This window comes from Apodemus sylvaticus, chromosome 6 (assembly GCF_947179515.1).
Source record: "Apodemus sylvaticus chromosome 6, mApoSyl1.1, whole genome shotgun sequence".
Classification (NCBI taxonomy): domain Eukaryota; kingdom Metazoa; phylum Chordata; class Mammalia; order Rodentia; family Muridae; genus Apodemus; species Apodemus sylvaticus.
Window position 1 is genome coordinate 49,282,587 of NC_067477.1, and position 27,801 is coordinate 49,310,387.

Below are 27,801 nucleotides of genomic sequence, written 5' to 3' on the forward strand. Positions count from 1 at the left end.
GTAAGATTGTAAATAAACTAATGACATGAAAAAAAAAAAAAAAAAAGAAGGAAAGAAAACCCTGTACTACTCTTACAGAAGACCAGAGTTCAGTTCCCAGCACCCCATCTGGTAGATTACTACTCTCCAGCTCCGGGTAGATCCAACAGCTCTGGCTCCTAAAACATCAGCATTCATATGTGTAAATCCACACATTGCTATACACTCACAACACAGATAATTTAAAAATAAAACAAACCAGTTTTAAAAATTAAGAAGTGAGGTATGGGCTAGACATGCGACTCAGAGGCAGAGCATTTGATAGAGTACTCAAAGCATTGTGTTCAATACTCCAAAACCAAAAGTACAAAACAAAACCTTAAGAAAATGTATTAATTTTAAAATAATAAAGTACCTTATAACAAAAGGGCAAATAAAATGAAACTCAAAACTACTAACATCATAAAAATATACCCACATGCATGCCAAAAATATATACCTAATATTTAAATGTTGAAATAAGCTTCAAACTGACACTTAAATGTTACCTCTTTAGTTTTTATAGTAAATTTTTGTTTGCTGCTTTAATTTCTGTCTCTTGAATAGCCTATGCTACTTTATTAGTAAGTCATGAGAACAAGGTTTATAGCTATTATATACATCATATCTTAATTACTGCTAATATATAAAACATTTATTTGACAATCAAGTAATAAATAGCAAATGAATAAACTGAAGACATCAGGAGGCTTTTCTTTATTTTTTTTTTAAAGATTTATTTATTATGTAAGTACATGTCTTTAAACACACCATACACCAGAAGAGGGCATCAGATCTCATTACAGCTGGTTGTGAGCCACCATGTGGTTGCTGGGATTTGAACACCCAACCTTCTGGAGAGCAGTCAGTGCTCTTACCTGCTGAGCCATCTCGCCAGCCCAAGAGGCTTTTCTTGCCAGGCAGTGGTGGCTCATGCCTTTAATCCCAGCACTTGGAGGCAGAGGCAAGCAGAGTTCTGAGTTGATGAGTAGCCTTGTCTACCGAGTAAGTTCCAGGTCAGCCAGGGCTACACAGAGAAACCCTGACTCAGGAGCAGGGGCGGGAAGCAGGGGGAGGCTTTTCTTTAAAAAGTTGGATATTAAACAGTCTCTATAAACTCAACAAATCTTTTAAAACAAGTATATAGATGATTTTATAACTACTTTCTTACTTGCCAATTTGTTCAAAATTACGTAAGCAAACAATAATAATGACTACTGAAATAACTTTTCTTTGCTGGTCAAATCCCTTGACAATAACACTTACATCTTTAGTACTTTTTTCCGAATTTCAACCTCCTTGTCAACAGTGGGATCTTCAAAGAGCTGTACCCTGAAGTTGCTCTTTCTCAGTGGAGTACCACACTCGGGACAGTTTCCAGCTCCTCTTACAAATAGTAAGTCCACACAACTCTCACACCTATAAAGAAAGAACACATGTGGCAATCATAGTAAGAGTAGTAATAATAACAGTTAAGCGAGAAGGGTCCTGAATGTGAGGACAGGAAGACCCAGAGGAGGGAGACAAAGGAAGGGAAATTATGGAAACATGGGATTCATGCATGAAATTCTCAGAAGGAAGGAAGGAAGGAAAGAAAGAAAACATAATATTTAAGGTAGTGTTCAAATCTACAAGCCTGCTCTTCAAGGTGGGATTGAGGATTGGGGATAAAATTTTCATTGATACTTACAATTTTATAGAAAATCAAACTTTGGAATACCATTTTTATTTGGCAATTACTTTTCAGACATAGGTAAGTGAGAGGATAGCAGTTATAGAACTGTAAAGAGTAAACACATTGGATGAGGTACTCAAAGGAAAGACGACCCAGAAGGAATGAGGAGTGGCGAGGCTTCCTCCCCTATGGATGCACTGTCATGGCCCTTCCACAATGAGCACTCCCAATTCAAAATGGCAGTAAAGGGTCTGCATGGAGACGTGAGTTTGGGCTTTCAGTAGCCACATAAAGGCTTGCTGTGGTGGTGCTCTACTGTAACCCCAGTATTGAGGAGACAGACAGAAGGAGGCTTTAACACTATCTAGTAAAACTGCCTAGCTAACGTGTGAGCCCTAGATTCAGTGAGAGACCTCATCTCAAAATATAAGGTGGAGGGCAACAGAGGAAAACATCCAACACTGGCCTCTCCCCCTTTTCTTCCCTCTGTGTGTGTGTGTGTGTGTGTGTGTGTGTGTGTGTGTGTGTGTGTGTCTGTCTGTCTCTCTGTGTGTCTGTCTGTCTGTCTCTGTGTGTGTGTGTGTGTGTGTGTGTGTGTGTGTGTGTGTAACGTAAATTTTAAAATCTTAATGACAAAAAGTTTCACAGAGCATAGCAGTCATTACCAAGATCAACAAAACCTTAGGAAAAACACTCTGAACTTAGAGGTAAAAGAATATTCCATTTCTACCACATCTTGAGGTTAGAAGAAACCTCAACTACAGAAATTGAAAATGGACATATTTTAACCAACTACAGATGTTTATAAGGAAGGAATCATATAAAATATTACAAAGTACAAAGCCTCAAAAATTCCACATTCAAGGCATTAAACAGTAGATTCAATTAATAGTTCAGTTATTCAGAATAGATGTTAAATATCTTAATATTTCTAAAATATTCATATTTAGGGCTGAAAAGATGGCATAATGGGTAGGAACACTTGCTTTATACTAACATGAGGACCTCAGTGCAGATCCAAGTAAAAAGTCGGGCCTAGGCACACAGAAATCCCTACCTCTCGTGCTGTGGGGAGCAGAGGTGAGCACTGACGAGGCATGCTGGCTACCACCTAGCTACCATCTCAAAGGAATTGAGCAGAGAGTGACAGAACAGGACACCCACTATCATCCTCTGATCTCCAAGCAAACACAGCAATACATGGACCCACACACCCATGTGCATACAATACACATACATATACCATACTAAACACACATATAAATATATATATATATATATATATATATATATATATATATATATATATATATACACACATATATACTCACACAAACAAAAATATTTCTTATAGTGTTTTTATACATTAAACATATATTATTTGTTTCTATTCAGTTATACATTTCCACTTTTTAAAAATCTACATTTCCCATGCAGAGCAACATGCCCAAGTTTTGATGTGACTACTACAATGCCATCTTAATATTCTATTGCTTTGAAGAGACACCTTGACCAAGGCAGGTCTTATAAAAGAAAGCATTTCATTGGGGGCTTGATTACAATTTCAGAATTTAGTCCATTATCATCATGGTGGCATACAAGCAGAAATGGTGCTGAGGAAATAGCTGAGAGCTATATACTGATCTGCTGGCAAAGAGAGGTGCTAGGCTTGGCTTGGGCTTTTGAAACCTTAAAGAATCCCATTCTACACTTCCTCCAACAAGGCCACACCTCCCAATCCTTTTAAATAGTGCCATTTGTATATATGAGCCTATGGGAGACATTCTCTCAAGCCACCACAAACAAGTATCTTGCCCATGATTGTCTGTCTATGAGAAAGACACATTACTGCAGTAGTAGGAAACACTAAAAGAATGTGAAAGACTACTACCAGGAACAGATGGAAGAGCAGGCCAAGAGTCTGACTGACAAAATAGCAGCTGCATTTCAACTAAAGATACTCCAGCTCCAGCTCTGTTCCTCTTTCTGCAGGGACCATGATTCTGTTTTCTCCCAGTCTCTGGTCCCTCTTACCCTAGTATGGTACCACACTCCACATGGCAGACCCTCCCATGATGCCAACAATAGACCCTCCTCCTCCTCCTCCTTCTCCTCCTCCTCCTGGGATGATGCCCAAGGGACTGGCTCCTGGAATAGAGCCAACCACATGCCCATGATACCCAGATCTCCAATTATGAGACCTCCCATTAGCACTATGGCAGTGCCTACTGGGACTGGCATGGCCCAGCTAGACAGATATAGAGCAAATGGGTTCCTTATTAGTTTTGTATTACTTATTCTGCTTCATCAGGAGCTGAGCCTGAGTGTGTTTTAGCTTTATGATTAAAAAAAGGACGTCCCCCTTCCTAGCAAGAGAATAGTTTTGAAAGAGAGAAGTGGGATAAAAAGATGAAGCTGTCACTTGCATTATAAAATGTGAAAATAAAATTGTGAGCTGTTTTAGTTTTTAAAACTCTGCTTTACAGTCAAAATAACTGAAACAGTATTGCTATGGGGCAGCTGAATGTTCAAATGTGTGCTAGGATAAACAGGGCCCTAGGTTCAATTTCCTGTACATACACACACACACATACACACACACACACTTCAGAAAGGGGTAGAAAACACTTCTTTTTCTAAATGTATTTCTTCATGTTTTGCCTGCATGTATGTATGCGCACCACATGCATGCCTGGTTCTCATGGCGGTCAGATGAATGGGTTACATCTCCTGGTAATGGAGTCATGGACCACCATGTTGGTACGGGAAACTGAGCCCAGGTCCACTGTATGCTCTAACCACTGGGTTATCTTTCTAGCCCCAACAAGCTACACTTTAGAATTGCCATATACTGTTTTGTTTTATTTTGTTTTTATGTATTTGCTTGTTTACTTATGTGGGGACAAGAGACTGAAATAAGGGCTCTGAGCATGTTAAATGCATGCTCTGAACTACATTCCCAGTCTTTCTCTTTCTGATTTTACCTGCAAAAGGAAAGCCCTTAATGTTTAAACAACATAAAGCATACAAAGGAATGCTTCAATGCATTCTTCTCTATACCTCGCTTCTAACGCACTGCTGATTTTGTTTATATGGGCACATCTTTTCCTATGTATTTATAGTCTACAGACATGGAAACTAGACATACAAAAAGAACATAAGAAAGTTGATAACTGTTAGTTGTATTTCTCTGGCAGCAGAAGCACCAGGTCAGCAGGATGTGGGCAACTGCTTGCCTGCAACATTCCTGGAAACTCTTTCAAACAAAATCTTGTATTTTACAGAACACTTGAAAAATTGCTGAAAAGGTCTAAATGTCAATTATTATGTACACTTTCAAAGACATATTTAAGGTTTCCCTTTCTTTATTAAAGACCAAGATGACACCCTCCCATACTCCCTTTCAATGACTTACTACTGCCAGATTTTATTTTCTTTCATGAAGAATAACTAAGGCCAGCAATGGTGCCCACATCTTTAAATCTCAGAACTTGGGAGGCTGAGGCAGTAGAATTACCATAAATTTGAACTAACCTGAACTACATAAAGATCTCTAGGAAAGCCTGAGTGAGGCTACACAGTAAATTCTATATTGAGCTGGTTTATAGAGCAAAACCCTACCTCAAAACCTTCTACCTGTTCAGCAGATCCACAGCCCTGCCTAACCCCTTTCTGGTGGCCCAGCCCCCATTCACTTTTGGCTTCATTAGTGCAGCCTCTAACCTCTCTTGCTCCCAGCTCCAACCAAGTCAGGCCTTTGTCCAACAAGAACCAAAGAAAAAAAATACCTGTTTATGTCAGTTATGCTGAAAGCAAACTCAAAACAGGGCAACAAATGAAAGACTGTCTGAACACTATCAAACATTTAGGAGTTTGTACAGCAGGGACTAGAGAAATAATTCAGCAGTAAAAGCACACTGGCCCTGTTCTTACAGCAGCCTGGAGTTCAGTTCCCAACACACACACATCAGATATCACCAAACACCTCTATCTACAGCTCCAGGGAATCTGCAGCCACCTGCACACATTGAATTATTCTTTTTTGTTTGTTTGTTTTAAGTATTTGCACCAAGGATAGGCATAATGTGCGCCTTTAGGGCCAGCAGGCAGAGGCAGATGGATCTCTGAGTTTGAGGCCAGCCTGACTTAGAGAGGGAGTTCCAGGACAGCCAGAACAGAAAAATTCTATCTTGAAACGCAAATTTAAAAAAAGAAAAATTTATTCAACAGAGGATATTACTCAGAAGTAAAGTGAAAATCTATAAAATGGGAAGGACAAAGATGAAGACCTGCTATCCAGAGCAGATGAAGAAATCTTATAGCTCAGGAACAAAAAGACAATAAAACCAGCAAAGACCGAAAAGGCAGATCTCCAAAAAGGATGGACAAATCACCAAAGGTACGTGAAGAATGCCATGATCCGTCACTAGAGAAAAAGCAAATTTAACTGTGACTTTTATATGTACAAGGGTGACTATAGGTTTTTAAATGAGCAAGAATATAGAGAAACCCAATCCCTCAAACATTACTAGTGGGAATGTAAAAGAGTTCACCTGTTATGTAAAACAACTTAGTGGTTCATGGAGAAGTGGAACAGGATTTATTTCATGACCAAGCATTTCTACTCCTAAGCATAAACCCCAAACAGGTGCTCAAACAAATGCATGTGCAGGCACGCTCACAACAACCAAAAGGAAGACAGAACTCACATGTCTACTAACAGATGAATAGAACAAACTGTGGTATGTAAACACAATTGAATCATTCGACCAGAAAAAGAACCTTGGAAAACACATGCCAAGTGAGAGGAGTAAGACACAAAAGGCCACAGATTACATAATCCTGTTTTGTGCAAGATAAAGAACAAGCAAGAAAACAGACTGATAGTTACTAGACATGAGGATACGAAACAACTGCTTAACAGACATTGGGTTTCCTTTCTGGAATCACAGGTGTTACTTGCACAACACTATAAATGTACAAATTGCACTGAACTCTACATTTTAAAATGGTTAGTTCTATACAATTAACTTATATTTATTCATTTTTGTGTGGTTGTTTTTAAAGGCAGTCTCTCACTCTCTAATCTAGGCTGTCTTGAACGCATTATGTAGCCCAGGCTGACCTCAAGGCAATCCTCATACCTCAGCCTCCCACCCAATTCCTGGGATTATTAGACATGAGTTACCTTTCTCAGCTCAGAGTTTTAGTTTCATTTTCAAAAATATATAAACAGAGGCAGAGGCATTTGCTTACAGCCTCACAGCCTTTCCGAGGCTGGAGTAGGAAGCCCATTGAGCTCAGGAGTTTGAGACTAGACATAGTGAGTTCCTTCCAAAAGGATAGGAAAAAGGAAGAACAAAGGAGAGAGGGAGGAGGAAAGGAAGGAGGGAGGGAAGGAGGGAGGGAAGGAGGGGGGGAAGGACGGAGGGAGAGGCCAAGCTCAGGGAGGAGTAAAGTAAAGGTAATGTTTTCAGGAAGAAGGAATGCTCTGGGAGTGACTGGGCAGAGCTGTGGGCAGCAGAAGCATAGGGTTTGGAGGCAGGCTCTGGCTCTATATTAGCTTTTAGCAGGGGTATCTTCTAGTTGTTTCCCAGCACTCAGGCAGCCTTTCCCTCCAGCGTGATCACTGAACTCTAAATGTTCCACAGGTCACACAGTCAGAAATGCAGCAGGTACATAACATGCTCACATTTACCATTGCAACCACTAATGCACGAGTCAATCAGAACCAGAATTCAAAGGCACTTTAGTAGCAAGAATCACAAATATAAAACTACCTAGAAGAAACAGACTGAACTGAGCTGGGTCTTGAGAAATTAAAGACTGACATTTCAAAATATAAAGTATAAAGAACAAAAATAAAAACATTATACTCAAAATTTAGAAATATAATAAAAAGAATATTTAGAAAATAAAAAAGGTTGCTGTAACATAGTCCTACACTTTTTCCAGTAGTACTCTAAAAAGACAAAGGAGACTGCTTTCAAAGATTGCAGACACACCCTCAAATGTTCCCCCCAGCCCTCCAGTCAACATTTCTACAAAATATAGTATTTTATCTTTTTAAAAACTGATGAAAAATGTACTTGTCTTTATAATGGTCCTTTTTTTTTTAATTAGAAAACACCTACAAATAAGTATCAATTATTTATTTTTAGGTAAAATTGACAGTTCAGGAAGATGTATATAGATTCATTTAATACCAAAATATCAGCACATGCCAAGAAACAAATATACTTCAGTTTTAAAAGCATAAAGAAAGCCTGGCAGGGTGGCTCATACCTATAATCCTATCACTTAGAAGGCTGAGACAAGAAGATTGTGAGTTCAACACCAACCTGGGCTACAAATAGTAAGCTCAATGATTACTTGGGCTATATGGTGAGACTATATTAACTTTTTTTTTAAAGGACCCACACATATCTGAGAATTTGACACAGGAAAGAGAGAGCATAATAATCAATGTGTAAAGGAATACTACTTGTTAAATGCTTGAGACACCATTGCGTTTCTAGATGAGGGAAAACTGCTATCTTTCTCAATATAAAAAATAAATTTCATGTGAACCAAAAACAAAAAAGAAAAGTTTAAATTTTAATGAAATTATTAGAAGACATAATTATGACATTGGGGCAAGAAATTCCTAAAGGTAACTTCAAAACTTTAAATCATGTAAAATAAATAAATAAATACAAGACTAATGAATTTCATTTTATTCAAATTTAACTTTTATATGAAACTATGCAGTACTACTGAAAGCCCTACCACAAAAGGAAGGCAATTTTCCCCAGTACGCAAATTATTCAGACTATATATGGGGTCTACAAATCAATCATAAAGTGCTATAGAAAATGCTTAGACAAACAATCCAAAAATACTTGTCTCTTAGAGAAGGATCCCTTTAACCAGAAGAGCTTATTAAGGAGTCCTTCTCTTTTCCACTGGAAACCTTTCCAAAAGAGAACAACTTACAGCCTCGATGCTGCGGTTATTTCCTGCCCATTACTGGCATCGTCCTACTCTAAAGTCCCCTCATCCTCTCTCTGCCAACAGCTGCTGGCATGGCAACTTGCTATTATGTTTACCCAAACCCTTATCTCTAAAAGCCCTAAATGCCTGGTTCTATACCTTTTGCAGGCTGCAGCTGTTATACTTGTAATTTAGTGCAGTAATGGGTTTGGAAACACCAAGAGACATTCCAGTGGCTCTCCTGAGTACCAGACAAACTCTTCCCTGAACCCCTCGTGATAATGAAGAGAGTCGATTGCCCTTGCTTGGATGGTAACTCTTTTGTTTCCCCTGTAATCTTCTGGCACAAGTTGCTCCAAGTGACCAAACAACAGGGACATCTTAAAGAAGCCCTCATTGTGTCTATTCTCTAAAGGGACATTTCCCCTTATGGAAACAAGACCTCTAAATTCACATAGCCTAAAGTTACATGCATGAGAACTATGACGGTACCAAGTGAGACACTCCTACTCTTATCCCTATGTTCAAAGACCCACACATCCTATTAGCTGAGGGCATCAAATACCCTTCCATAAAATGGCCATGTGTTCACGCTATATAATGAGGATCCTGGAAGATGCAGTCAGTTCCTGCAGACAACTGCCTCCAATCAGACACCTCAAATTGTCCCTGTTTTGAGACAAACTTGGTGCACTACTCAGGATGTCTTCAAACTCACCATCTGCTTCTGCCCCTTGAGTGTTGGATTACAGGTATGTGTCACCATGCCTAGTTTTCAGCTGCATCTTTATGAGACCAAAAATGTAACTTCGATATCAGAGGACTGCAGATAAAGCAGAACTGCATTGGACCAACAGATTTATTAACTGAGGCTCAGTATCTTTATCCTCTCCTGTAAGTAGGACTCTTGGCAAGAATCAGTATAATAATATTTCTCAAGATCCCTCATTGGTGGACCAAACACTCTAAATCCTCAGAAAGTAGTATTGGCAGCAGACAGACAATTAAATATATACCCAACAAATGTGGAGACTCTGTAACAAATGTGTAAACTCAGTAAATAAATGTGCTGCACTTTGCAGAGCAAAGGAAGGCATAGTTTTATGTTTTCATTTGGCTTACCTACTGAGGCCAACAGGTGGCTTCTGCAGATGACCAGGCATGTCTACCTTAACTGCACATGTAGGAAGCAATTAAGTGACCACCAGGTGAGAACGGAGACCTACTATGAGCTAGACTTGAGCCAGGACTCTTACTATACATAGCTGACTCTTTTAAAGCTCCTTGTCCAACAAGGAGGAAAGAGTAGAAGCTTGAATCCAGAAATGTTAATGTCAATTAAAACCTATTCACAATTACTCATAGGTTTGTACCCCAAATTCACTAAGCCTATGTGGGCATAGTAAGATTGAATAGTAACTATCAAAACCAGCACACTACTGGCAGGTTAGGCCTATGCTGTGGTTTAAATTTTGAATATCCTCCAAAGGTCTATGATTGTCCTCAGAACATAGTGCTACTGAGCAGGCATGGAGATGGAGCCTAATGAAAGGAATTTAGAGAGGACTCCCGTCCTCATGCCTGCCCTGGCAAGGACTTTACCCACTGAGCCATCTCCCAATTAACTCTCTACGCTTCTTGGTTACCATGAACAAAAAAGTCTCCTCCACTGCATACTCCAACCATGATGTACAGCATGGTGGCACACCTTTAATCTCAGCACTCAGGAAGTACAGGCAGGAGGATTTCTCTGAGTTCTAAGCCATCGTGGTCTATAGAGCAAGTTCAGGGTAGCCAACGACACATAGTGAGAACCTGTCTCAAAACCAGGCAGTGGTGACACCCAGGAAGTATAAGCAGGCAGATCTCTAAGTTCAAGGCCAGCCTGGTCTACAGAGTGAGTTCCAGGAAAGCTAGAGTTACATAGAGAAACCCTGTCTCAAAAAATCAAATAAAATAAAAATTCTATATAAAATGTAAAGAGCTGGAGTTGATGGGACACACTTGTAATTCCAGTACTCAGGAGGAAACAGGAGACAAGAATTCAGTACCAGTCTCAGCTATATGGAAAATTCAAGGCCAACCTGGGCTACTTGAGAGTCTGTCTTGAATAAATAAATGAATAAAAAAGAGTATTTAAAATGTAAACAGTCTTGAAGTGTGCAAAAGCACAAACATCAAATCGACTGCCTCTATGGGGTTCATGTTCATCCTTCAAAATAAAAGCAGTGGGAAAACCATCTCCAAGTGACATGCCTACATTCTTAGAGAAAATGTTGTCAGTAAACGGGATTATAAAGAGAGAGAAATGCACACATAACCTAGAGAGCTAATTTCCTAAAGCTATATCCTCAACTACTAACTTTGGGGGATGGGGAGCAGTATGTTAGCAATCAAATTCAGGGCCTCACACATGCTAGGCGAGTATTCCAGCCCTGAGCCACACCCACAGCCTCAGTTTCTTATCACTACACAGCTTCTAAACTGTTCTGAATGTGGTATGCTTTCCTTCTGTCACAATCACTCTAATATCTACAGAATATGTTTATACATATGTGACAATGATAAAAGATCCTTCCCTTCCTTCCTCCCTCCCTCCCTCCCTCTCTCACCACATTTACCTTGGTTATGGAACTCTCCCACTCTCCACCCTCAACAGCTGTGTATCTACCTTATGATGTCCCCACTCCCCACTGTTACCATCATCACTTTTGGTAACTCAAACATCCTCATAAACAACCCGGCCATGATCCTAACAGTCCTTGCCTTGCCTTCCTTAATGTCAAGCATCCTTGCCCATTCCCCTCACCTATAGCTTCACCACCTGTGTGAACACCTTCAAGCCTCACTCTTGACATCAGTAGCTGTCTGCCCTGATATCTGATTCTAAGATTCCACTCTCTGAAAACTTCTTCCTCTTTCTCAGATCAGTTAGTTGTACTAGGTATGATGTGGTAGTTCTGTTCCATCGAATCAGAGCTATTAGAAAAAATAAATGAGGGTCAAAAGAGGTGGTTCAGTAGTTAAGAGCACATACCATTTTAACAAACCCCTATATCCAAAAAGATTAAATTATGATTCATAACAGTAACAAAATTATAGTTATGACTTAGCAACATGAAGAGCTGAGGGTACAGCTCTGTTTTGCTTTTTTTTTTTTTTCCTCAGATCCTCTCACTTACATTACAGCTTCTAGTCCGATTTTTTGTTTGTTTGGTTGGTTTGGTTTTTTCGAGACAGGGTTTCTCTGTGTGGCCCTGGCTGTCCTGGAACTCACTCTGTAGACCAGGCTGGCCTCAAACTCAGAAATCCGACTGCCTTTGCCTCCCAAGGGCTGGGATTACAGGCATGCGCCACCACTGCCCGGCTAGTCCAATGTTTTATAGGATCCCTGAGAGTGAAAACAAGTGGGCCCCTGATTCTTGTGCCTCTTCTTGGGCTCTTTTCCTCATTTGTTTTGTCCAACTCTGCTGTGTTAGTTCTTGTTTCATCTTACTGTATTTCATTATATTTTATTTCATTCTTATCCCTTACAAACCTGTTAGTTTTCTAATGAGAGACAGAAAGGGGGTGAACGCAGATGGGAGGGAAGGTGGGGAGGTGCTGTGAAGAATAGAGGGAGAGGAAACTGTAATCAAGATATATTATGTGAGAAAAGAATCTACTTCAATAAAAGGGGGAAAGTGGCAGAATAATAATTAATACTAATAATAAAAATATATTTTTAAAGATACTAAAAGAGACAATGAACACAGAGCCTTCAGCACTATTCCTGTACTAATCATTTCTACAGAAATAGTAGTAGTTTTAAAAAACTTCCTAGAATGTTCTAATTCCCCTCTTACCACAACTCCATTTAAAAGATTTGTTACTTCAAAAAGTTATCAAAACCCTGTGCAGGTATATCTTGAAAACTACTGCAATTTTCCTTTGTCTTTCAATAGCTCACACTATTTATAAAGACCAAGACAAAATGTTAACAAGTCAAGCAAAGCTTTTCAGTCAACCAAAGAGGAGGCTGAGCTGATGCTTACGGGTAGAGCAGCCAGGTGTGATGACCTAAATTCAGGTCATCCCCCCATAAATATCACTTGGGCATGGAAGTGGCACTCAGGCAGCCCCAGTGTCTGAGAGGCAGAGACAGGACCCCTAGAGTAAGCTAGCTAGCTACAGTAGTTGAGTCAGCAAGCTCTGTGTTCAACTGAGTGAGACCTTACCTCAATATATAAGGTACAGAGCAACTGAGAAAGATGTTCAACATCAACCTCTAACATCCAGTCCCTACTCGTGCAAACACACACACACACACACACACACACAGAGTATTAAACACTCAATTGTTCCTACCTTCAAGATAACTTGGAAAACCTAAAGGGTTACACAGATGAAATTACTACTTGGGCTTTATTACTTCCCCAATCATCCTCATTGCTTTAAATATTCTAAATCTCTTAAAACTGAGCCCCACAATGGGCTGAATTCTCCCTACAAAGAGTCTATAGGAATAAACTGTGTGTAGTGGAGGGAAACACTGGGCCAGACTGAGAACACATGTCAGACTACACTTGGTGGAGGAATGATTTGCAGCTTCCAGAAACTCATAAAACTGAGTTACAAATCCACAATGCACGGGGTTACGTGTAAATATTACCGTGGCGTGCTCTTTTACTCACCGTCCAGAATGGAGTGCAGGTTATATTGCATTTTCAATCTAAAAGTGCACTGTTAACACCTCCAGAAGCATATGGAAACCATTGTCCTAACCTGTTACTACAGCTTAAATGTTCATGTAAAAGAAACAATGCTACAAACACAGCTTACACATTAAAACGGAAACTCTGGAACTTAATTTACTTAGAAATAGTTTTTACTACTGAATATATTTCCTTCATATTATCTGAAAACATTTCTTTCTTATTGCTTTTTAACTTTTTCAAGGCGAGGGAAGTTCAAATAGGGTTCCTCATACCATCCCACAGACTGACCCGAAGCTCACTCTGTGACCCAGGCTGGTCTTAAACATTTTACACAGCAGTCTTCCTGTCTCAGGCTCAGGAGTGCCAGACTCCAGGCGCCCGCCACACTGCGCCTCATTTGGTTTGGGTTGCTCACCTTGATGGTGCTGGGCTTGAATAGGCCCTTGCACGTGCTCGGACACTACCAACTGAGTTACATCCAAGCCCTATTTCTCAGAGAATATTTATTCTCTCATTTTGTTTCAAGTTTTCAATTATAGATAAACTTCTAACTAATACCTATCCAACTCACTGTTCTTAATAATAAGATTATTAAACTACATTAATATAACTCCAATGTAATAAATCTAAAATCATATAATGAATGGCATTAAATATTCATTAGCCTACTGGTTGTCCTATATATGAGCATTTCTCAAAAAGATTTTGGGAAACAAGATACTGAAAATGAGGGAATAGTATGGATTATTTAGGCAATGAACTAACTCCTATTACAGTAATTAAATTGACTTCAGTGAGGTTTACTAGCCAATCAGGGCGCACTGGGTTCAGTGACACTGTGTCTCAAAAAAGTGATTGAGGAAGATTCTCATATCAACCTCTGGTCTCCACAGTATGTGCACTCATTCACACACATACATACACTACATATACAGAGTTAAGACAAAAAGTAATAAAAGTAGTCATTTCAAATAAAGGCTAAACAAAATGGCTCAGCAGTTAATGAGTGATCGCTGCAAAACTTGATGATCTAAGTTCAATCCTGAAACCCACATGATAGGACCATTGTAAGAACCAATTCTTACAAACTGTCCTGACTTCCACAAATATGCCATGAAATATGTGCATTCATACATACACAAACACAACAAAGATTAAAAAAATTAAATAATAAAAATGAAAATTAGAACAGTAAATCCATTTTTTAAATTATTTTTAAGTTGTAGCTTTACTTTTATATGTCAGGAATATACATATTTGGAATATATTCCATAACATATATTCCAAATATATTCCAATTATATATATATATTTGGATATTGGAATATATATATATTCCAATTGTAGAGACAGATTATAGGGACTTGGTAAAGGTTATCTCCAGTCTCTGCTCATATCATATTAAAAATTAAGAGTTTAGAAATAAACAGCATGCAGCATCTCAGATCAGCAAGAAGTCTAGCATTTTTATGTTCAGAGGAATCATAAATAGCCATCATGAGCAATAAAATTCTGATTGTATCTGCTTTCCAATGATCATTTTTAGATAATTATGTAATCTTGTGTTTAGCATTTTCATCATCCCCTTCCCCAGCACTGGAGGTGATCAGCCAGTTTGTATACACTCCCAAACACTGGCCAAGTCTTTCTGAGCCAGCACTGCCAATCCTTTAGCTACCCTTTAATTCCCTCTGATCTATGTGACCAGATCTCTATCATTTATACTTTCTTTCTCTAACCATACTTCATTCCCCATTATACTTCCTTTTATAACCAGCTTGGAAATCATTTACTGGCCACTGCCGCTAATTATTTGCTTATTTATCTACCTATATATCATCTGCCCTATTCCAGAAAGATTTTTACTAAATCTTCACATTTTCATTCTTCATATAACCATCAAAATTCCAAATGTTATCAGAAAATGGTGGTCATACCTGTAAATGCAACATTTGGGAAGCTGAGGCAGGAGAACTGCCAAGAGGCTGAGGTAAGCCTGGGCTACATAAGACCTTGTCTTTAAAAAACACAAAAAGAAATAAACAAACAAACACCAAAAGCCAAATGTGACGAACCATGTCACACTTAACCTCCTGAGTCTATCTCCAATCTTCCTTACTTTCATCAAGGCTCTATGACTTTGGTTAATGTCCCCCTCATAGTCAGTAATAAAACATAAAACAAGTGACCAGGAGTCTGGTTTCCAAACCAAACATCCCATTAACTTCTAAACTCTTCTGATAAACATTATCTATTTATTAACCTGCCGGACAGCTAGTAGATACAGTAGAGTCAAAAGACAACTAGCTCTACTGCCTGACCCACTAATAGCAGAGGCTTCCTTAGTAAAGCTTATGTTACTGCAGACATAACTATAAAGTTGTAAACAAGGGAACACTCTCAAGACCAATGGATGCTCTAGACAAGGACACTTACAACAACACTGTACAACTTAAATGTTTGACTTTGTTCTCTATTTTGAACTTGAAGATTATTGCTGTAAATAATATTTATACATAAGCTATTTTTAATCTATTTACACACTACTTCCACATGCCCACCATGACACAAACAACTATCATGTTACACTAAAAGAGAGAATAAATTGGGTCTTACTCATAAGACAGGTAAGTCTTAAAAGATAGTACTGTGTATAACAGCAAAATAACCATTTTCCATGCCATGCAACAAGTTGAGGATCATAATTCACCAACACCTGCATTAGATGTAAACCCAGACAGTCAACAGTTGTCACTGGAAGCCATGTGACTGCATCTCTCAGAGCTTACATTTTCATGCAGCAAACAGCTTAAGTAGCCATTTCTAAAGCGCTTCTCTGTTTTGACAATAAGCAATTCGATCATTGTTTCCTATCACTGTGTCTCTGGAAGGTATGCTAAAATGGTATGCTCTACCGGATGGATTAATATGGACTTATAAAGCAATGCTTATACTAATACTGCTTCCTGGTCATTGTGTTTCTAAATTACAGATAATGACAGCTTTTAGAAAAATGACTGCTGAATTACAACTCACCATAAATTTTGAGTTTTCACTACTTGACATTAATGAAACACAAGGTACAGCCAACACATTAATAAGCTGGAAGTTTGCCAAGTAACATTGAAGTTAGATGCATTAAGGTCTCTATCATTACTAAGTCACAGCATTCCAACATACAAAACAGCTTAGAGACACAGAAATTTAGACCAATCACTTAATGCCTTGGTACCTACTTTATTCATTTATAAAGTAAGAGCTTGGAATAGATGCTTTCTGAGATTTCCTCCAACCCAAAAACCTTAAGTTCCTAAGAAATTAAAATGTCTACTCACACTGGAAAATAAACTCATTCATCATTTTAAGTGACATAGGTTATAGCTATAGGCATGTGTAATGACCACTCCACCCATAAATTAAATTAAAAACAAGTGATAATCAAGCAAGTGTGTTTCTTTGAATGTGGGGGGAAACACCAACAAGACCTGCACAGCCTAACTCCTCAGATATAAATTTTTTTAACTTTACTAATTTCATTTAAATGGGAGAAGGGAGGAACCACTCTGAATTTCTAAAATTCCAATACCAAAACTCCTAAAAGAAAAAAAATCTGTAATCTGATCCATTAAAATAAGTTGCCAACTATATGATTTATGAGGTGCCTTTGGGCTGTATGACATCTATACACAGTAATAAGCCACCTCTATACAGCAGTTAATAAATTCAATTTTAAAACACACTGCAAGAAAAAGCATTGAGCTTTCTTTTCTTGGATCTTTTGGTTATCAACTCTCATCCCCTGCTTACACTGGGGACTGAACTCAAGGCCTAGCTCATGTTGGTATGTACTCTACCACCAGGCTACCCAGCCCTCTGTGTTTTCTTCTTTAACTTTGTATGTATACAATGTTGTGCAGCTCAGAAAAACTTTCCATCCAAGTGATGGTCACAATTTAATTTTGGTGAGGCACAAAGGAGAGTTATTTAAAATACATTTCAAAAGCATACCATAATATATAGAACACTCTTACCATACAGTCCCTGAAAACACTTTCAATCATTGTCTTGCTAATTCACTTGACGCTATCTAAAACCTGTTAGACACTACTGAAAAAAGCACTTTTGGAGCTGGAGAGATTTTGGCTCTTGACTTTTGGCTCAGTGGTCAAGAGCACTGACTACTCTTCTGAAGGTCCTGAGTTCAAATCCCAATAACCACAACCATCCATAATAAGATCTGATACCCTCTTCTGGAGTATCTGAAGAAAGCTACAGTGTACTTACATATAATAAATAAATAAATCTTTATTAAAAAACACTTTTTAAAAGTTAGGAAGATGAGACTTGCTAAGAGGTATAACATGAATGTGTGTATGTGTGTATGTGTACATATCCATGTATGTGTGTGTATGTGTGTGTAAATAGTATGTGTGTGTGTGTGTGTGTGTGTGTGTGTGTTTTACTGGTGATTAAACCTCATGTACACCAGGAAAGCATTCCACACTGAGCTATATATAGCCTCAATCCTTGTTTATCAACCTTTAAAAATAATTATTTTAAATCTTTATTAATTATTTGTATGTGTGTACATGTTTGAACTCAGGCATATATGTGCATATGGCACAAGTGTGGAAGCCTAAGAACGATTTCCTCACGTTGGTTCTCTGCTTCCACCATGAGGCTTCTGAGGATCAAACTCAGATTATCAGGTTTGGAGGCAAGAACCCTTACCCACTGAGCAATCCCACCAGCCCTCTGATTTTACTTTTTGATTTGAGTCAAGATTTAACCAAGTTGCCCAGATTAGTACTGAACTTCCTCTGTATCCCAGGGCAAGCACTGAACTTGTCATTCTCCTGCCTCGGCTTTCCAAGTAGCTAAGATGACAGGCCTACACCACCAGGCCCAGCTAAATACAAAATGTCTAAATAAACTTTGGTCTTCTAAACTTCAAGTTACTGGCTCAAATTATAGCAATAATCTGTTTTGTAGCACAAAAGTAGATGATTACTATAACAGGAAAAGAAAAAATACTTAAAGACAAATAAAATCAAGAAAATACAGGAAAGGGGAAAATATAAATACATGATTTTTTAAAACACAATTTATGGGGTCAGGCATGGTGGTTTCTTTAATCCCAGCACTCAGGAAGAAGCAAGGATTCTGTGAGTCTGAGGCTAGCCTGGTCTACACAGAATTCTAGACCAGCCTGGCCTATATGTTGAGACCCTAATATGAGTTCAAAGACTAAGTCATTTTATCTTAGTCAAGATGTTATCTGATATAAAGAACTGTTGAACAAAAGTAGGTTAAATAATACACATAAAATTATTTATAAAATGAGGATTAACATTTTACTAAAAGTGGCGTTTAATAACGCAAGAGTCCTGATTGCCAGGGCAAAGATCACTCTGTGATGACAAACACATTCCACGTGAGTGGTGTTCATTATAGTATATAAAAGGAAAATACAACTTTAGAAATTTACCCCAGGCTGGGCTCAGTGTTAGAGAAAGCACCGGCAGAGTATGCACAAGGTTCAATTCCCAATGATAAAGAAGAAAAAACCCACAAAATAAAGTTTTGTTTCAACTATTTGACAATACCTAAGTATTTATAGAATCCTTAGAAATCATAGAAATAAAATAAACCACACTTACTATGATAATTAACACTCTAATTTTTTTAAAATAAAGAATTGGAGTTAGAGAGATGGTTCAGCAATTAAAAGCACTTAAGCTCGATGACCTAAGCTCAAGAATTACAGGTTGTACTCTGATCTTTACACATCAGTGGGGGTACATGTGTGCTCACACACATATATACACACTAAATTCATTCACTCACTCAATTCACAATTTACAAACCTGAAAAGGAGACACTCTAAAATCAAGAGATACTTGCTCTTCCTCAGGTACTAAGAAAAATGAGTGGTTTTTATTAAGAAATCTGTTCCTCTCGTGTGTGTGTGTGTATCTGTCAGTCTATCTGTGTTTGTGTGTCTACATGTGTCTGTGTGAGTGTTAGAAATCAAACCCAAGGCCTTGCATATATTAGGCAAGTACTGTTACACTGAGCTATATCTCCAGCACCCATAAGTTCTTACTTTAAGTTTATTCTGAAATGTTTGGCTTTCATGGACCCAAAACTTGCATTTGGTATTCTGATCCAAAGGTCAATCAACTTACTGGGAGCCCAGAGTAAATCTGAAGAAGACTATTCCTAGAATCTGGTGTGTGGAAAACTTTTGTAACAGGGAATCTTTCCCATTCTTAAAATACACTTAGCCTCATTGTCTAAATTAAGTAAGTAGATCATGAGGCACAATCTTTGCCCTGCAAAGTAACAACACATTATAACCATTTCCAAAAGAGTTATACTTTAGCAAGAAAACTGTATAATAGAGCAAAAGAATGGAGGGAGAGTCTTCTCTTACAACTGCCATGTGGAAATGTCTGGTTATTTTCCCCACTGTTGCAGCTTTTTGGTATAAGAATGCCAAGGCTGCCATGATGAAAACCAATTGAGCGCCTGGTCCTGGTACAGCACAGGAGGCTAAGGCACCAGTGTGGAACCCATTGTCCTCTGAGAAAGAACCTAGTCTGGTATAGGAGTAAGCAATGTACTGTCTCCAGACACAAGAATCATTTTTCCTTCCCCTGCTGTCCAGCTGCCCAAAACGTAGATCCCACGGTCACTGAAACATGACACTTTTACAGAAATAAGAGATGGATCAGGTACTTACCAACAAAGCCACTCCATATAATTACATCTCTAATGTTCCTTCGGTTTTACTACTCAGAAAATTACACAATTATAGGTCAAAAATTTCAGCCGGGCGGTGGTGGCGCACGCCTGTAATCCCAGCACTCTGGGAGGCAGAGGCAGGCAGATTTCTGAGTTCGAGGCCAGCCTGGTCTACAGAATGAGTTCCAGGACAGCCAGGGCTACACAGAGAAACACTGTCTCGAAAAAAAAATAAAAATAATAAAAATAAATAAATAAATAAATAAAATAAAAAAAAATTTCGCCTGTGTATTTGCTTCACATTGGAAACATGCTACTAAATACAAAGGCTAAAAATATTAGAGATTCTAGTAAGTTAAAAGTAACAGAACTTCAAGAAATCCTGTGTTGCAAAGGTGCCTCGAAGAAAACAGAACATTCATGAGTTCCTGCAGGGAGTTCAATGGAATACTCTTTCACAGAGCGATGCTAGAATAGCCACCCAAAGTCAGGCTTCCTACACTCCTACAGACAGGCAAAGCGTCAGTCTTTTCTAGAAGACATACAATAGCTAACTGGAATACTCAGGACTCAAAACTGAAGAAAAGCAAAGGCAAATACGCACTTTGATTCCATTTGTGCAGACTTCAAGTTAGTGTGGTCATATCACTTCATTAGTGCCTAAGTTTATTATATTTATTCACAATATACAAATTTTTTTCTTTTTTTAATTAGATTTTTCTTTATTTACATTTCAAATGTTATCCCCTTTACTGGTTCCCCTCCGAAAACCCCCTAACCCATTCCCCCCTCCCCCTGCTCACCTATCCACCCACTCCTGCTTCCCTGTCCTGGCATTCCCCTATACTGAGGCATCAAGCCTTCTCAGGGCCAAGGGCCTCTCATCCCTTTGATGTCCAACAAGGCCATCCTCTGTTACATATGCAGCTGGACACACGGGTCCCTCCATGTGTACTCTTTTGTTGGTGGTTTAGTCCCTGGGAGCTCTGGGGTTACTGGTTGGTTCACATTATTGTTCCTCCTATGGCTGAGCTGCAAACCCCTTCTGCTCCGTGGGTCCTTTCTCTAGCTCCTCCATTGGGGACCCTGTGCTTAGTTGAATGGTTAGCTGAGAGTGTCCCCCTCTGGATTTGTCAGGCACTGGCAAAGCCTCTCAAGAGACAACTGTATCAGGCTCCTGTCAGCAAGCACTTGTTGGAATGAATCCCCAGGTGGGGCAGTCTCTGGATGATCTTTCCTTCAGTCCCTGATGCACACTTTGTCTCTGTAGCTCCTCCTGTGGGCATTTTGTTCCCCCTTCTAAGAAGGACCAGAGAGTATCCATACTTTGGTCTTCCTTCTTCTTGAGCTTTGTTTGGTCTGTGAATTGCATCTTGTGTATTCCAAGCTTTGGGCTAATATCCACTTATCAGTGAGTGCATACCATGAGTGTTCTTTTGTGATCGGGTTACCTTACTCAGGATATTTTCCAGTTCCATCCATTTGCCTAAGAATTTCATGAAATCATTGTTTTTAAAAGCTGAGTAGTATTCCATTGAATACACATATTAATTAATCACATAAAAACTGTACACAATTTGAATCTTTCACATTTCAGTTCCTCTCACTATATCTGCCCAAACTCATCTCAATTTTTTCTTTGTTTTTTTTTTTAAAAAAAAAAAAAAAAAACTAAGGCTGGCCTCAAACTTGTAATTTTTGATTCAGCCTCTCAAGTGTTAGAAACATAAACATGCACCACTGTGCATGGCTGTCCAATTTTTATTACTTAACTATCTAACTAGAAGACTTATTTCCTTCAAAGTAACATTATAATCTATGAAGTAAAATTTAAATAAGTACAGGATGATCTTTTGGGTAATAAAAACATTTTCTTTTTTTAGAATGAATATAAAATTTAAGCTAAGGAAAGATGATTTTATCATTCAGTCACTGATTAGAAAAATGTTATGCATAAAGGAGTGTTACTTAAAATTCTAATTCATTTAACTTGGGCCTGATTATACAGCCAAGGTTAAGGATACCTGCAATAAATCATTTCATGTGGTAGAGAATGGAATGGAAAAGTCTCCCTTTTGAGGCAACTGATCTTATACTTTCTCATCAAAGCATTAATAATTTTCAAATTCCCAAAATGCAGAGTTGTGGAGCCCAGTCCCAGTGGATACATCTATAAAGTGACTCCCAAAACCTAAGGGCCAGAGAACATTGCAGAAGATGGGGCAGAAAGATTGTAAAAACCAACTGCCCCTAGAGGTTTTGCAGGTGTGGCTGCTATGTCGCATGTGCATTCTTAAAAGGCAGAGAGGAGAGAGGATATGTCTGTGCTCGGTGTTCTGATCTGTGAAAATCTGAATGATTAGTATCCTAACAGTGTCTGAAAAAAGCAAGCCAGAGAAGACTCTCAGTTGGGTACCAGGAGGCCGGACAGAAAGCTAACTAGAGACAACCACCAGTCCAGGGTGCTGCACAGGCTGGGACAAGTTCCCAGAGCAGAAGAAGCCAGGGACTAGAAGAACACCACTTGGAACTAAAGGCCTGGACAGGAGGGAGCCTGAGACAGGTGACCCCGGCCTGGGGCCACTACTGCAGAACTGGGTAAAGAGTGAGCCCAAGGCAACCACAATGAAAATTTTAAAATAACACTTCTAATCACATCTCTATACAAACTAGATATAAAAACTGGCCTCTTGTAAAGGTAACTGTGTGTGTGTGTGTGTGTGTGTGTGTGTTGTGGTGGTGTGTGTGTGTGTATGTGTGTGTGTGAGACAGACAGACAGAGAGCATTCACATGTATAGAGATCAGAAAATAGCTTGAGGGAGTTCTCTCTTCCCAGCGGGCTTGAGCTCAGGTCCTTGGCAGGCTCCCTTACCTGCTGAGCCATCTCGCCAGCCCCCTCCTTTAAATGTTTGGAGAGAGTTGATGGAGGACATAAGAAAGCACTGATAAAGATTAAGCAGGAAGTATCATGGTTATTCACATGGCTTTTCTAAGTAGGAAGACAACTTTTCCTTTTCTCAGTTTGGGGCTAAGGGACTAGTAGGGCCATTAAGCCAAGTTATAACTGAAACAGAGTAGCTCGGACAGGAGACATCTAAAACAGTCCAAGGAGAGAGGAGAAGAGAGTATACATTGTGACGCAGAGGGAGTATGATAACATTTGTATGTTTTAGGAGAAAGTATACAAGGTGCTCAGCCGACTTAATGCTTTGCCTTGCTCTCCTGTTAGCTAAGCTACAAGCCATAGGCGACTCCAGCAGCACTTTCCACAGCCATGGCATCTCTACCTTCCCTGTCAGTAATGCCCCAGGGAAAGACTAGCTTTTTGTTCACTTCTGCAGCATCAAGTTCCAGCACACAGAAAGTGCTAAATAAAAGGACATTTGAAGTTAGGCACCAGTATCAAGTGACAAGAAGCAGAAGAAAATCAAAAAGCCAGGAAACTTTGCGGGCTTAGATTTTTCAAAACCTTCTTTAGTAGGGTTCTTAAGACCGCTAACCTCCCTTCTAGCCCACCACCCAGCAGAGGTAGTGGAAGGGAAAGGCTACTAGAGCAAAGGAGGATGTGGACCTGGTTAGAAATAGCTCTTTGGGGTGATTCCAATCTGCATTGTCCTCATATCAGCAGTTCAGTTCACACAAATCATTATTGATAGCTCAATCCACTCGCAAACAGCATTCACGAATCAGCAAGGGTAGTTTGATCAAGAAGAAACTGAGAGGATCTGCCAATGGGTCCAGAGTCAGCAGCAGCAGCAAGAAACCTCTGGAATATCACAAGTTCTTTGGTGCATTTCTCGCTAAGAAGTCACGACAAATGATATCAGCAAAGAAGACAAGGCAAACCAATGCCACGGCAGCGTCCAGTGTCTTGAGTTATATTTATACCCTTTCTAAACATCACGAGTTCTCTCAAGCATCCACTCTAGCAAAACATCACATGCCCCTTTTCTAAGTAGCTTCTAGAAAAATACCACTTGTCTGTTCTCAGCAAAATATTCTCTCAAAACAGTTTCTAGAAAAACATCACATGACACAACTAGGCTCCGGAGAAACCAGAAATATTCACTATAAAACTTATTAACAGCTTTTTCCACTCTCTATGTCCTGATCCTCTGTTTCTTCAATCTTAATATTCTATGATGGAGCATAGAAAAAGAAGCTCGAGGACTCATCACCAGTATGTCTAAGATTGTTACCTCAAGGATAGACATTTCAAAGTGCTGTTGGCCCTCGTTATCCACGGTTTCTTCATTCACACACTCAGACAACTTTGGATATAAATTTAGGGGGGGGAATATAAATTTGAGGCAAAAAAATTACACCTGTCCTGAATATATATAGACTACTTCTTCTCTTGTCATTATCCCCTAGATAATATAACAACTAACATATTGCTTACACTGTATTAGGTAGCATAATTCACCCAGAGAAAAAGATACATAAATCATAAACAACTATTATGTTACTTTATTCAGATTTGGCATGTCGGGGGTCTGAAAACTAACTCCCTATAGGTACCAAAAGATAATCATATTAACTAAAATCAAACTGTATTTTGTCTCCTAAATTTTCATGATAAAAATCTAGGTATAAGTTGAATGATATTCTAGAAATTAAAATCTTGTCATAAAACACACACTTTACAGCTGCTGTTAAGTTTGAAAACTTAAGAACACTATATTAATAGTTTCAAAATGTAATGTAGGCTAGATATGGTGATGCACATCTGTAATCCTAGCACTCAGGACACTGGGATGGAGGACTGGTGTGAGTTTAAGCCCACCTGAGCAATAAAACAAAAGCCTGTCTTCAAAATAAAAACTCAGAATGCATCATAAGTTTACCAGATAACACATTTCAAGATTATATCTCAACTGACCATCAACAAATGTCTACTGTTCTGTTTGTATATGTGTGTGCATGCTTATATGATAAAGGAAAAATATACTAACATATTACAAAATCTGGAATTATATTTAGTTTTAAAACATATTGAATGTGGACGTGGTGGTTCACATTTTAACCCCAGCATTAGAAACAAAAGCAGGTAGATCTTCGTGAGTACTAGGCCTGCATGGTCTACACAGTGATTTTCAAGCCAGCAGGATACTTAATAAATCCTGCCTCAAAAAATACATTTGAAATAAACTTTTAAAAATTTCATCTGGCTCTTCCTTCCCCTCTCCTTCCTCCTCTCCCCTCCCCCTCCCTGTGGATCAGGATGTAACTCACAGCTACATCCTGCCAACACTATGAGTGTCATCATGTTCTTGCCATGTCCCCATCATCATGGTGACGACCTAACTCTCTCAAACCATAAGCCAGCCCCAATTAAATGCTTTCCTTTATAAGAGCTGCCTTGGTCATGGTGTCTCTTCACAGCACTAGAACAGCGACTAAGACATCTGATCTCACCCTGGCTGCATATTGTGTGTGCCCAGGCAATTTTCAGCTCCTAACCCCCTGAACAGTCACATTCACCTTGTGGTAATGTGAATTGGCAAGACATTCACATCCCAGTCAGGACTTTTCACCACCCTGACCATGGCCCAGATGGATAACCAAAATACCTGCTGAACTTAAGAGTCAACACAATGTCCCAGGGTTTCCCAGACCTACATCTGACAAAGCAATTGTGAGATGAAATGGAAACTCAAGGGTTCTTTGGAAAGTCAGTTGTGTTGGATGGTGTTTTGCTAGGGCAAACACAGGAAGGAGTGTTTTCCTGAATCGGACACAAGTGAAAGGACATTTTGCTAAAGCAAACCCATGAAGGAACGTTTCACTGAAGCAGACACAGGTGAAAGGATGTTCTGCTAAAACAAGCACGTGAAAGGACACGTGATGTTTGGAGGGAGTATAAATAGGATTCAACTGGCAGTGAGGGGAGGCTAGCTTGCTTGCATACCTAAACTTGTCTTGGTCTCAAGTCGTCACTGATCTTTGCTTCCTTGAGAGAGGCACAGCAAAGAACTTCTAGTGTCCATGGTGACCCTAGTACCTCCTGCTGACTCTGCAGATCAGCTGAGGTTTGGCTGCTCCTGCTAGGTCGTGCCACCACTGCTGCTATCCTGACTCTACCAAACTGGATCACTGGCATATCTATGATGCATTTTTGAGTGGATCCAACTGCTGCTGACCTGTGAACTAAACTGCTGATTTCCTGACAGTGCAGATGAGATTTGATCTGAAGAACAATTTCTAAACAGGTCTACTTCCCCAGAATCCTTTCTTTTCCACTACCTCTTGTGGGTGGTGGGCTACAAGGGAAGTTAAAACATTTAAGAACCATCATTAAAAGTAGGCTTTGAGGCCGGGCAGTGGTGACGCATGCCTTTAATCCCAGCACTTGGGAGGCAGAAGCAGCAGGCGGATTTCTGAGTTAGAGGCCAGCCTGGTCTACCGAGTGAGTTCCAAGACAGCCAGGGGCTACACAGAGAAACCCTGTCTCAGGAGAAAAAAAAAGTAGGCGTTGAAAGAAAAAATTTCATCCTGCTGTCGTGAGGCTAGCGCACTTTTGAGAGTGCATAAAGCCCCCTGGGTTCAATTCATTTCACTGAAAAGAAAAGAAAAATCTTAGAAGTTTCATGCTGGCCTCAAGTTTCTGAGAGACTTAATGCCCCAGGGAAGGGGGAGGTCTGGTGGAGGGAGCACCCTCTTGAAGGCAAAGGGGAGGAAGAATGGGATGAGGAACTAAGGGAGAAGGTGGGGACAATGACTGGAATATAAATAAATAAAATAATAAAAATAAATAAATAAATTTTTAAAAAGCACTATAACCAGAAATTCCAAATTACTGAATTTGAATATCAGAGTAATGAATTCTTCATGACAAACACTGATGATTCTGTATTTAAGAATATTTGATTCTTAACTTCAACAAAGTATATCTGGATGCAGAGCGTTGATTATTAATGGTTAGAGGGTAGAGAGAGTAAGGTTGTGCATGCTGTATGGTTGGGCAGAAACATCACCCTGAATCCCATTATTATTAATTGTGTGCATGTCAATCAAAATAAAATTAAATGTAATAGACAAAAAAAGGTTTGTGCTGACTTAAATAAGTTTATAAATTGTTACAGCTTGAAATAATCTCAAAAACACTGAAAAATAACAAAATAAGAGACGGAGTTAAAAACATAACTCAGTAACAGAGCTATTCTAATATGCATGAGGCACTGGATCCCAACCTAAGCCAGCAAGCAAGGGAGGTGGGGAAGAGAGAGAGAAGGAATGAATAATGGAGAGGAGAAGAAAAGGAAAAAGGGGGAGGAGAAGAGAGCAGGCAGAGAGAGGGGAAGGGGAGATAACTTGAGTTAGATGACATTGACAAACGGTATGCAAGCCCATGTCTCAGTCGCCAATGCTTCTACATGTAGCAATTACTTCTTACTCCTCTATTCAAACAGGAAATTTCTAGCTTCTTGGAACCCTGTGTTGTTTCCCAACAATTTCTGCACTAGCGAAAAACTACACCGATTTCTTAAAACTGGCAAGGCAAATAGACTAATATCTCTTAGCGAAATCTGAAAGATTGTTACTCAGGAACTCAGAGCTGATGACATTTTAAAACCAAGTTCTGATCCAGTCTAAATAGCTACATTTGGTTTTAAAGAAGTCAAAGCTCTCGGTTCAGTGAGATGGTTCAAATGGTAAAGGCTCCTGCTGGCAAGCCTGACAGCCTGAGT

General features: G+C 39.2%; 1 protein-coding gene and 1 non-coding gene across 2 annotated transcripts in view; one reads left to right on the top strand and one right to left on the bottom strand.

Annotated features, from left to right (window-relative positions):
• Mnat1 (MNAT1 component of CDK activating kinase) overlaps nucleotides 1-27,801 on the bottom strand; it is a 127,279-nt gene that overhangs the window by 87,882 nt on the left and 11,596 nt on the right. Inside the window, exon 2 of the mRNA XM_052185674.1 lies at nucleotides 1,285-1,437. Within this exon, the coding sequence (XP_052041634.1) occupies nucleotides 1,285-1,437 (153 nt within the window). The remainder of the gene's footprint in view (nucleotides 1-1,284; nucleotides 1,438-27,801) is intronic.
• Nucleotides 22,353-22,484, top strand: LOC127688225 (small nucleolar RNA SNORA17). The gene has a single exon (XR_007978633.1). It is a non-coding gene; the product is annotated as a small nucleolar RNA SNORA17 (small nucleolar RNA).